Source organism: Dufourea novaeangliae, unplaced genomic scaffold, assembly GCF_001272555.1.
Source record: "Dufourea novaeangliae isolate 0120121106 unplaced genomic scaffold, ASM127255v1 scaffold6, whole genome shotgun sequence".
Lineage (NCBI taxonomy): Eukaryota > Metazoa > Arthropoda > Insecta > Hymenoptera > Halictidae > Dufourea > Dufourea novaeangliae.
This window is the reverse complement of record NW_015373900.1, coordinates 3217052-3230613: the sequence shown is the minus strand read 5'-3', so window position 1 is coordinate 3230613 and position 13562 is coordinate 3217052. Positions and strand designations below refer to the sequence as shown.

General features: G+C 34.3%; 1 protein-coding gene across 1 annotated transcript in view; it reads right to left on the bottom strand.

Annotated features, from left to right (window-relative positions):
- The window catches only part of LOC107193526 (GTP-binding protein RAD-like), a 90101-nt gene that overhangs the window by 62943 nt on the left and 13596 nt on the right, over window positions 1-13562 (bottom strand). The window contains exons 3-4 of the mRNA XM_015582992.1: window positions 12843-12881; window positions 10689-10935 (exon numbers count right to left, since the gene is read on the bottom strand). Of these exons, the coding sequence (XP_015438478.1) occupies window positions 10689-10935; window positions 12843-12881 (286 nt within the window). The remainder of the gene's footprint in view (window positions 1-10688; window positions 10936-12842; window positions 12882-13562) is intronic.

Genomic DNA, 13562 nt, shown 5'->3' with positions numbered 1-13562 from the left:
GAATTTATGAAAGCTTTGATTAATTCTGCCTGTTTATTAGAATCATATGTAATATAAGTTTACAAAATTGCCACTAGGCTACTCCACTCAACATTGTAGAGGGGGTGGTGGTGGTGGAGGGGCTTAGGCACGGATATGAAATTCGGACCCCTTAACTTACAATATTAACCCCAATTGTCACACTGGGTCAAATTGACCCAGAACTTAGCTTTGAAGTAAAAATATCTTTGGGGAATCATTGAAAATTGTACTACTGGTACCATACAGTACAGAAATTCCAGGTTTCCTAAAAAAACTTTTTCAAAATTTTGTCGTTTATTCAAGAATTATTTTAAACACGAGAAAGTTTTAAATGTTAAGTTTTAACCATGAAAATATAATGTACAATGTTCGAATTTCATCTCAGAATTTTTTTCGACTTAATTTAACCAACAACTCTTAAGCAACAGCTGATTGAATATTGGCTTGGATTAAATTAACCCAGTGTGACAACTACGTTTGATAAAGGAAGTGCGACAACGGGGGGTTAATTAATCGAAATAAATTTCATTCATAATCTATAACATTCTGGCATTTCTCTGGCAGAAGTTGAATTGACGATAAAATGATTCGTTTTCTCGTTGATAAAATCATCCATCCATTTTTGAATATCTTTCTCATCTCGGAACTTTTTTCCAGAAGGCTATGTTGCATCCATTTAAATAAATGAAAAATCTGAACGAGCAATATCGGGAAAACAGTCCGAGTACGGTAAAATTTACCATCGAAGTTCCAATATTATCTGTCCAGTACGACAAGTAACATATGGCTTGGCATTGTTTTGTAGCAGAGAGTACGGTGCGGCACCTACGTTTTTGCTGGATCTTCGAATCCAATTAAACACGCATGCACACTGCCAACTTAAACGCGATGGCCATTATTTTTATATACAGTTAATATCATAGCTTCGAAGAGGTCTCTTTATCTTTATTTATCCCTCTGTCGCCCGAAGTCTCTCGATTAAGGTAGCTTCCGCATTTAGCGTCGTATCTAGCTCGGACTCCAGATGGCGTATTATAATTTTTAGCAATTTTACCAATTTAATTTGAATGATTAATGTTTTAAACTATTTCAAATTACTTAAGTGAAAAAAATTACAAATAAGTGGAAAAGACAAACATTTTTTCCTTATTGTAACAAATATTTCATTTTTTTAATTTAAAAAAAAAATTGGGGAGGTCGTCGAACAAACCCAAGGAAAACAAGCGACGTTGACGCTCATAGCATACATGCGTAGAAGGTACTACAGTAGACTCACGTTAAAGTAGCGGTGCGGGTCTCTCGAGGCGGGATTTTCCTGGAAACGTTACTTTAACGTGAGCCAATGGATACGCAGTATCTCGTGGCCGTTCGGTCGATCCACCAATTGGATTAGAATTTTTATTACAAATGGCGATCGATAGTGGGGTGTGCGCACGTGTGTGAATAATGCGTGTGAGTGGGGGCGTTCTTACCGCTACTTTAATGTGAGTCTACTGTACCAAACGCATTGAAACCTAAGTTTCCGTACTTTGATCTTAATTTTTAGTTTTATTTGATCGTTAACGTATCTTTTTTCCGTGCCATCATAATCTTCGCAAAACAATCTATAACCACCTAATTTTGTATAAAAATGTCATTTTCTGTAACTAAATAAGAAATGATTAACTTCTCAGTATCAACTGCAGTTCTATAAGTCTCGTGTTAAAGAGACATTTTTATAAAGTTTTTTTTTCAATAATTTTATGGTTGACCTTCCGATTTTTTGGTAGCAATCGAAAGTTGAAGCTTTTAAGAATGTTCTGTTAACTTTTCAATTAAATTTATAATTATTAAAAATTTGTGGGAGCCACCCTAAATGATCAATCGTTCCCCACCGGTGCATGTTTTATAATCCTGAGGTTTTCGCGCGTGGAACGACATATATTACGCATCTATCAAGACGAAAATAAACGGGCAAAGGGTGAAAATAACCTTGGACTAACGAGTTAAGTTTTTCTGGCGGTCGGATGCGAAATCTCATCTTTTTGATCGTTCCATTTTCCATTATCGGGTTTTCTTCCTTTCGTCTGTGTTCAATTGTACTGCGTATCTTCTCGCGAAATTATACGCCTAAGTGTAGGCGAACGGATGTGTTTACGTTATCTTTTTCACGAAAGATACTGATTGTTTCTTGTGACTTTTAGAATCAGCATATGGAATTTTTCGATCGTTCGCCTTGATTAATGGTAACGTGACATGGAATAAATAGTATATCGTGATATTACGCAAAACGATTTACAAAAAGAACGTCTGACTGAAATGAAATATACTGTAGTTTTTGAACATTAAAGGTAACCCTTTTTGTGGCAGCTTCAAAAAAAACCTCTGTGTTTTTTGGATATCATAAAATCACAGTTCAATCAGTTACGTTATTTAACATACTCAGTGGAGTCGTAAATAATATTCCTGTTCGATTTTGTCATTATATTTCTGTCCATCATGATCGAATATAATAATCGTTATAGCATTTGCGTATTTTTGTTAGTCAGTTAACCCTCTGGGGGTTATGGGTCGTTGACGACCCAATCGAATTCCCAATTTACCCGGACTTTCTTTAGAGTTTCTATTTTTATTGAAAACAGTTTTAAACGTTTGATTTGAAGAACGATTGCGTAATGTAGTAGAGGCTTTGTTGAGTATCCCAGGATTTTCTCAGATGTTTTTAAGAGCCTAAAACAAAAAACATTAAGCTTGGACATAATGACCCAGTTTGCCTACGGAGTGTGAAAAACTATTTTTTCCCACGGAGGGTTAATAATATAGTAAAATAATGGTCAATATAATACTATTTTAAGTAAAGTAAAATAATTTGTTTCGTCTCCAGCTGAATATTATATTTCATTTGAACTTGATGGGGTATAAAAGATTTATCCAGTCTCAAAATATTTGACTGGTATACTTATTTTCCTGTTAAGATTTCATCAAATGGCTACTTAAAGCTTGAAATCCCCGAAGTAAATTGTCAATCTGAACTGAAGGGGAATAAAGTTACAACGTGCGAAGGTTATTACAGTTATCAGTTGGTGGGTTCAAATGACGATGCATAATTGCATGGGCGTTCATTGTGGGAGTTTCCAATTACGGTTTGCAACTGTACCGTTCGTTGCCGCGTAAGCTGTAAACGAACACCCAATTAAATTCGTACAATACGTGCATTGCGCAATGAACGAAGTTCCTAATTAGCGACGTGTGCACATACGTGACAACTGTACACTAATACGAACTATTCCTGACTCTTTTTCTAACGTAAACGACAATTTCATTGAACTTTACTGAAAGCTTCACAATGGTCAAACTGATCATCCATGAAATCTGCAGTCTACTAATAGGTATCAACTAATAATCGTTTATCAACTAGTAATCGTTTTATTTTAACATTATACGAATTTTATTAGATAAGATTAAATATAAACTCTGTACTTACATGTTTTTCATCGAAATACTAGTGTTACATTCATTACATAATTATTATACTGAATTCGAAGATGATTCTTCCAAGACACTTTTATCTACCATTTTTCTGTCAAATGTTGTCATCGCTAGATAGTGTTTATTTTAGCAGAAACATAAATGCATCCTAATGAAGATCATTTGTGAATTTAGTTATTTAAGCCATCTTTTAACCATCCCAGCACGGAAACATGGTCACCGGTCCCTATGACATTTCTGACCCCACACCGATATTCTATTACTACACAGCGACGGCGAGGTTCGAGCTCGAGGCCCTCACCGAAACTGTCCTAACTCAGTGCGAGTATAGCTCGAGCTCTAGACCCTCAACGATATTACTGCTCGAGCTCGAGCCACCGTCACCATGTATTCAATGTAATGATTAGCTGGTTCCACATTACATTTCGATTTTCTTGGTTCTTATTACACTAACTGGAATAAAAATCTTGTGAATTATAAAACAAATTATATTTATTAGTTAATATTCTGCGGCGTCTTGGCCCGGTCGTTCGCATGTAAACAAACATCGGTCGCTATGCGATTTACACGACAGCTCCGTCACTGCGTGCCTGTCGCTCTCGAGACCGCGTGTCCCCACTCGTGACTCTGTCACTGTGTGCATGTCGCTCTCGCTCTCGCGTGACCCAGGGACCGTGCTCGGAGGGTTAATGCACGTGGAGGAAATGGCCAAACTTACCCCGAATTTTGATTCTTTATCTAAATTAACATTAGTGCTCAATATAATTGATTTTATTGTAACATCACACAGTACCTTCCAACAAGTACAATACACTGTGTAATTTTCCACTAAAGAAAAGAGCTATATTAATAATTTTCATTCATCGAAGTAACGTCAAATCGCCCGTTTCATGTGCAACGATCCAATAATTCGAGCGGTATGTGTTATTTGGCGATGCACAGTTGAAATTACGTGACAATCAAGTGTTTTTCCGTTTGTTTCAAGTAAACGAGGATTGGGAAACGGCCGTCAACGGTCTCGTGTCGAAAAACGGCGGGATTCAGGATAGCACCGTGGGCGCGGCGGCGAAATACAACATCGACGAGAGATCGACATTCCGGTGCAAATTCAACACGGATCTTCAGCTGGGCATGAGCTTGCAACAGAAATTGGACGACACCGTCACTGTGTCTTTGTCCTGCAACGTCGACTGCGCGAACGTGACGAGGGGCGGTCACAAAGTCGGCTTTGCCCTCGAAATCGAAGGGTGAACTGTCGCGCGTCGGCGTGCCATTGTCCATATGTCCTTTTGTAAAACGGTCTTTGGTGTCCACCATTTTCGAGTGCAATTGTTTCCGCTCCTTGTATTGTGATTGTCGACATTAAAACGTTCGATATTGATATTAAACTATTATTCTTACTTAATTGTCTTCGAGTATTTGTTAATTCTCTAATGTTCACAGTAATAACAAAAAATTTTTTTTTCAAAATACTGTTTTTGAGTATAAAAAAAAAATTATTTTGACATATAAAGGTATACAATATTCTTCCAAGGTCTAAAACAATTGATCAATTTCTCTTCATGTTTCTTAGGACGGTGCTTAAAATTAAACTTTTAAAATATTGCTTGGGCACCTTACCATTTTGTCCTTTATGCCGAGAAACGAGCCTGCTTAAATTTTCATTACATTTCACAATATTTTAGAGGTTATTACTCATTTATTAATATTTTGAACGGCGAATCCATACACTCTTTATAAATTTGAGAATGGAATTTAGAAAGTATTTATAACAGTGTTTGTTGTTATTAGTCAAACAAATCGAAGAAAAATATCCTCTAACGATATTATTTACGAAATAGATTTTTATAAATGTGAATTAACTATTCTTCAAAAGTTGTTGGTTCACAAATTTATTTTGTAATAATATTCCAATGATAAATAAATGCGTTGAAAAATGAAAATACATATGTCGACAAGAAAATTGCACCTAAAAAGCACAAAATTCAATGGTTTGTAACACCCACTAATATTTAACTGAACAACATGAAACAAATACCATATTACTTACTTATAACAGTTGACATATTAACACGGTGCCCCGTAAAAAAATACACTTTTTTAAAATAAGCACCACCCTAGTGTACAGAGTGTTCGATTACTGTTGTCGGGAACTTTTAAGGGGTGATTCTACACGCCAAAATAAGACGAAAATCAAGAATGACGAAATTACGTTAACGGCTTCGTTTTTCAGTTATTAATTGTCTAAAATGCCGGGTGAATATGTCTGACGCGACGGGTTATTCTACTTACAACGCGCACTGGCAACAGTGGCAATCAGTCGCGCTAGGACTATTTCACTCGCATTTTCGACAATTAATAACTAGGAAACAAAGCCTTCAACGGAATTTTGTTATTCTTGATTTTTGTATTATTTTGGCATGTAGAATCTTCCTGTATCATCGGAACTACCAAATCTATCAAAATGACGGACTTCAGATTTTTTCTTTTACAATAATTACTGAAATTATAAAGGTGTTTTTAGTGGAATTTCAGTTGATTTTTAACTTATTATACATTTTACACTATACTATATTACGTTATATTGTATTATATGGTATTATATGTTGAAATGTAAAAACGTGGAGTGGAAAAATTCCTGTTCTCAAAATATATACATGGCGTTGGAAAAGCGATCGTTCGAAAATCAGGAGATTCGTAGGAATAAAATAGATCAATTTATGAATAAATATTGTAGATTATTTTACAAATCAATTAATGTTAAAGACAAATATAACATTTCGCTATATATTTTTGAATCTTCTGACCCAAGTTATCCCTACTCTATTAAATTAGAAATAGAAATTGAATTTAAACTGACTATTTATATTCTACACATTCTCCATTTCCACAACGTTATATTTATTTTAATTCTTATAAATAATCATTCATATATCACACAAGTTAATTATACTTTTAACTATCCAATCTAATAGTATTGATTGAAGAAAGAAATAATCTCAAGTACATCTCGACAATCGGTTAAATATGATTGGAAAAATTCTTCATACATCCATTACGCAATTCCACACTGGTCCAAGGGTTGAATGGGTTATCCGTATTATTTTACGACGGATAATACGACAGTGAGCGATCTGATAATTTTCAATTTTCTCAGAGTGGAGATACGTACCTACTTCGGAAATCATTCGAGTTTCCTGAGTTCGGAGATTCAAATTTTTCACTGTATTCTCCGATCTCTCGACACATGCTGAAAGTTTTCGAACGATTGATAACCACGGAGCGATCGGACTCATCGCGGGATTGCCGGCGAACGTTTCAAGAAACTCTCTGGCACATGCTATGAATTGCTAGTGCTTCGCTAGCATCACTAATGCCACGTGTCTATCAAACGCCATCCACGTGATCTATGCACTTGTATGCAGCATTGTTTGAAAAGTCTGACGTCTGTAGATCTTTCTGATATTTTGGGACACAATTTCAAATACAATCTAAATTATGACTTTTAATTGACTTTTTGTTTGAATATATCTCACTTTACATGGTCGAATATTAATTACTGTAATTATGGTTTTTTCCACTAGTTTCGTCATAGTTTCTATAAGTTTTAATTAATTACATTTAAAATGTTTGTGAGTAAATAATAGAAGAATTAAAAAATTTGTTGAAGTTTATTGTATGAGAGAGAGCCGTAAACATACTGATTTCAATAATATTTGAGTTTTATTTAGTAACATATGTAACAAAGAAGGTAATTCTCTGTAATAACGTTTTTTTCAGTAATAATACGAAGTATAATGTTATAAAATGATGAAGAAAATAAGTTTGTATAATAACGTTCTCTTAAGTAATAATATGAAATATAATTTTATAACCATTTTTTCAGAGTCTACTGTTTTATACATTCTACACTGACTTTTCTTTCTTGATTCTACGATACTAGCAATTTCTCCTGATATTAAGAGAAGTTGCAATTTTGTCGCTTTAAATATTTGTAAATATTAAGTAAATATTAAGTAAATATTAAGTAAATATTAAGTAAATATTAAGTGAAAAAACTTCCCATACGTACAGAAATTGTATTCTTTAATTTCCATATGTGCCATTAAGTTTTACTGTATAAAAAAGTTACAAATATCCTTATACTCTTTTTATATTGTGTTATTATATGCATAATGAGAAATGCCATTATGAAATAATAATTTGAATAAGAACACGATATGTTAAATTACTTTATAATATATTATTACAAAGGCGGTTCTTATATTTTGTAATAGTTTCCTTTCTTGGTTCCTTTTTTTCTGAGGTTATGCGAAGTGTTACTATTTCACTGGGAGAAATAAAAGCAATATGTAATCGAATTCACAGGTTTCTAATAAAACCTCCCGTCGACAATGCGTTACGACGAATTCTCGATGGGCATCACGCAGCGAGCATTTCGGAGTAGGAACAGCAACAGTTCCGGAAATTAATGAAACCGGAACGTTATTGATCTTGTTGCAAACGCGTGTTTCCATTGTAAACGAAGAAGTAGTTTGCCCAGGCTTTTCACTAGCAGAGAATGAAAATTTGCGAACTTGAAGCGGGGTCGTGCTCAACCTGCTTTTCTAATGAGGAGAATAATGAGAAATAGTCGGAGAATAGTTGCTTCTTAATGTCACAGTTTACTTAATAAAGAAGCTGAAGAAACAATTCGTAGACTGGAAAGAACAGAAATTTTTGCCGACGAATATATCGATTAAACAAATCGAATCTGAAACCGAAAACGAATATATATCTTAATTAACTTTGGAGTTGTCTTTCAAGTTGTAACTTATATTGTTTTTTTTACCGTGATATCGAATATTTACTGCAATGTATGTAAGTTATAGACAGTTATTTATATGTTAAATTAGTCACAGAATAAAGGACTATTTTTCCAGAGTAATATTAAGAAATATTAATTGCGAGATGTAATTAAAAGAAGTTAACTTGTAGAATATGTGTAAATAAAAAAATATCAGTACATCGAGGATAGTTCAAAGTAGAAAATTAGAATAAACTTCCAAATGCTGTTACGAAACAGCGCTTTAAATTCATTTTTCAATTTCACTAATAATAAGGTAATGTTTTTTAGTGTGTGATTCATAAATAACCAAAGTTCCTATAACATAAGTTTTTATTAATTATTATTGAACCATTCTTTGAATTAAGATACGATTGTTAAACATTACTTTGTATTGTATTTTTAGCTAGTAAGATCTAAAAACAGTTTCTAACTAGCAAGCAGACGGTGTTTAAATGTTAGATCCCCTTAAACATAGAATATACCGGCTTGTCATTCACTATCATCCTGAATATCGACAACTTGCCAATAATCATTCCTATCAAGCTAAAATGTCTTTCGATTCTTCCTTCCGTTTAAACCTTCATTAATGACTTCGAGGTCTCTATCATCTCTAATTTGCAAGATTTGAAACTATCTAACACGAGTCATTCATTCGTCACTTCACTTCTGTGGCAGACACAGGTTTAGAAAAATCAAAGAGACGACGAAAACTTCTTATTAACGTGGAAATATGATCTATTTGTGACATGTGCCATTGTTCACAATTTAATATAATAAAAAGTTTCATAAAGTTTAACGATGCTTTTACTCTATTCTGAACAGAATTGTAAAGTCTCATACTCTGTTCATGTAATTGATACACTATCGCTCGTAAGTATCAGGACATCTGGTCTGTATAAACAAAATGTGATGTTTCGTAAAAAGGACATATTTTCGGCCATGTTTATTATTGAACAGTAGTATAAACCTTGTTCTTTATGTTTTGATTATTTCGTCAAATATCTAAAATATATTTTTTCAAACAGTAAGTTAACAGTTAACAGTCACATTACACTTGGTATTCATACTCTAGCATAAACATCTGCTCGATCCTCAATCGCCCGTCACGCACTGTATCGCTCTCAAAATAAATACTCAATAGTAATAAATAATGAGATATCATGTATAATGATATATACAGAGGGTAAAAAAAGTATTCGTACACCCTTTAAAACAGAACAACCCTTTCAATATTGGATCAAGTGACTTGAGTTTCCTTATGAAGTTAGAAGGATGAATTTACTAATTGACGTGTTAAAACAATTTTGAAAAATTTGCGACTTTTCAGAGTGTCGAAGATAATAATAAATATCGTTTTTTACAACTTTTTGTCTGGACTGTAATGAAAATTTAATAAATACATTTCGAAGATTAATGTCAATTGTATAGATAATGCGAATTTATTGAAATCGGTTAATACTGGAAATATGTAAGAATCTTTAGATATACTACAGTTGCAGGTCAAAAGTCGCGAAAAACTGCGAATTTCAACATGTTTAACCGTTTGTATCTCATAACAACGTTAACCGATTTCGATGAAATTTGTAGCATGCATACAACTAACATAAATTTAAGCAATGTATTCCTTAAATTTTAATTACAATCTCAGATACAAACGTCGCAAAAAGCGACCTTTACTATTTTCTTCGCGATTCCGACCAATTGCAACTTTTTCAACATTCTGTTACATCATTTAGTACACTAATCCTTCTATGTTCACAAAGAAACTCAAGTCATTTCGTCCAATTTTGAAAGAGTTGTTCTGTTTTAAGGGTTGTACGAATACTTTTTTTACCCACCGTAAATCATTAACACGTAAACATGTGTCTAATATGTTGATAGTTAACAGTTCTAATTAAATTCCGTTCAGTCCTTTTAATTATATTGAAAACACAAAAGATGTCGAAGCTTATGAATAGCCCTAATTCCATGATCAGAGGCTGTACCGATAACAAGAAAGATGTATATAAATGATAACGCGTTTAATATTCATCCGATGCAATAAATATTCCCAGTACACGGTATATTTAAGCAAACACACTCGTCGCTTACTGGTATTTCCCAGAATTTCATAAAACTGCAAAATATCGAAAAGAACAAGCCGAAAAGTCACTCTGGCGCGAGTTAATATCAGAAAGGGCAAAAGTCCAATTTTTATCGAGTAAATGCCAGAGACTGGGTTAAACGTCGGCCAATTTCGTTGCCAATATCGCTTCCCCTCTCAGTGAACAGAGCTTTTGTCCAGGCATTGCAGAGACATTCTACGAGGAGGTAGGGCACAGCGGGAAATTATCAAGGCCGTGGGAAGCGGCTCATGTAAATAATTACTCACCCTGTGCCGTGGAACCGCCGGCATGCTGCTGGTCCTGCCACGATATTGCCTCGGTCCTGGGCCACGTGATCCAGACGTTGAACCGGCTGGTCCAGCCGGGCTGGTTGGACTCGGTCCACCTGGACTGGCCCCTGGACTTAAATGTGACGAGGAGGACACTGCCCCAGGACTGATCGCTGGGGTCCTTGTGGGACTCCTTGGCGAGGGCGACAAGTGACCCCATGGGCCAGCCTCTGCTTGCAGAAACCTACATTATCCACAGAAGGGAGTATGGTTATAGCATTGTATTATGCGAGGTGTGTCTAAAAAGTAATGGGACTTGGTTCTCTAACAATATTTATTGGCTCCTCAATTACGAATTGATATGTCTCTCGAAATAGATTTTTTTTTTCAAGTCGTTCACAACGTTAGAGGTCTTTCCATTGCTGGAAATAGTGCTGGAAGTCCTATTTCATTCCTGGAAACAGTGTTGGATGTCTTCCACTGGAGCTGCGTTCTGTTGGTTTGTTAGAAGCTTTTGGATGTTGTCCTTAGATCCAAGATGACGATTCCTTGCGATGGGTTTTGATTTTTAGAAATAAGTAGAAGCAGCGTTACCAGATCGAAGGCAAACAAGGAAAATGTCGGATGGTAGTGGACGAAAAGGGTATAGATAGTGAGAGCAAATGACGTATGTAGACTGGCAATGGGGGTAATGTGACATCATGTGTTTCCCTCGTGTGAGAATTTGCCTAGTAATGCTGGGATGATGTCACGTGGACTCGGATCAAGAGAGTAAGGGCGGCTATAGAACTACTACAAATACTCTTATTGATTAAAATCTCGTTTGCAGAGAGATTTCTTGGATGCTGCATCGTGGCAGCGCTTTCTTTCACAGTCTACTCTCTGTGAACCAATTTTTGGCTAATGTGGATATTCATGAAGGTCCACAGCACCCTTCACTCCATTGATCTGACTTCACGTGACTCTTGGATCATCTTAGATCAGTTAATTTGGAATTTTGGGCAACATTCAAAAGGTTATGACAGGACAACTGAAAGCAGTTCCAGTTGACGACTTCCAGCACTGTTTCCAAGAGCGGGAACAACGTTTCAGGCTGTATGTAGCTTTCCATTTTGAGATGGATAATATTGATTTGTGGTTTCGAAGGTAATAAATGTTCTTAGAGAAACAATCTCATTACATTTTGTATTATATTGTGCAGAGTCTCCTAAAAGTTACTGTGGACTAGACTCTACTGGGTGTGACTTTTACAACATTTGCTGTAGGAAAAAGTGTAACGTGTGGTGTTAATGTACAGCACTGTACCTATTTGGACACTCTGTGTTAAAGAAACTCGTTCGTATGTTACAGATCGGAATAATAAGAAATTAGGGAGCGGACTATGTATAATATTGCATATTCAAATAATACATACATATACAATAGATGAACATGTTTAAATACGTGTTGATTTACGTAGTATTAAATTAAAGTTGAGAATAAGAGTGAATGAAGCAACGGTTGGGATTTTGTACTTTAATAAAAATAACACTACGACTAACTGAATGTCAACTATCAAGTAGTTATACATTAACTGATATCTAAAGTAACTAAGAAAACTCATGGAAAATGTGTAGATATAATAAATAAAATAATAATCATTTTCTAGCTTACATTAATGGAACTATTTACCAAATTGAACAAACTGCTTTATTTAAGTACTTTTCTCTAGAAATATTATTTCTAGCTATTACTTGTATAATATTATGAGCATTAAAAATCTAATCTCTTGCATTTCTTTGTACATACGATGTATTAGGAGTTCTAATATATTAAAATGACCGACAATTGTCAGAAAAAGTCCTTCTGACGAGAAAGTACGCTAAGGGAAGTAAAAAAGACCTTACGCGAGAACTTTTTATAAGACAATGGGGAACTGTTTTTCATGTCGATACCGCTATAATCTATGTTTATAGAAAGGTCTTTGAGAAGTATTTGCATAAGAAAGTACGAGTAATTCTAAAAGTTTCAAACTAATTTAACTTTCTTCTTTTTACACGTAAAAGTGATTGAACGAGTAATCACGTGAATAACCGTGTAAATATTGTCGTACAAAAAGTTCGAATTAAAAAATAATTTTACCCAGCGATAAATTTGACGCAGAAACTTAACTGTGTGATACTTTGACGTAAAAAAGGTCCCACTATTTTCCTTTGAAAAAGAAAAAAGAAATCATGTGAAATGTTGTCCTTGACTTGCAATAGTTGAATTCTGCATACATCAGCATTATATAAACAGTAATACTTAATATTTCATAGTACACTAAGATACAATTTGATTATCTTAATGTTTATATTGTAGAATTTATATTAACTAAAATTGGTTTCAATCACTGAATAATATTAGAATTGTTATGAAACGAGTCAAGTTAATATCTCACATTAATTATATTGTAACCGCCACTGGACAGATTTAATGGCCGTTTTCAAACACCACAAAATGTTTAGTGGATCATGTAAATAAATGAATTAACCTTTAATAGAGTAACAAGTGCAATATATTATTCAGAAGATTGCGTGAATCATATATTTGGCAGCATCACTATTATTTTCAATTCGAAAAATTATATATTTCTTTCCTTTTTAACCATCAGTGTACTGTCTCCAACAGTTCAAAAATAATTTCTAAAAATTTCAAACAGAATATTACAAAATTAACTGTAAGAGAAATGGATCAATAGTCTAGCATACAAATACCAATTCGATACGGACGAAAGAAAACATTAAACTCGTGAAAACAGAACAGAATGAATGTTACGTAATGCTCTTATTTTAATTTTGTAAATATCAGGTCTTTCATAAGTTTTCTTCTTCAAGAATTAGTTCTATTCTC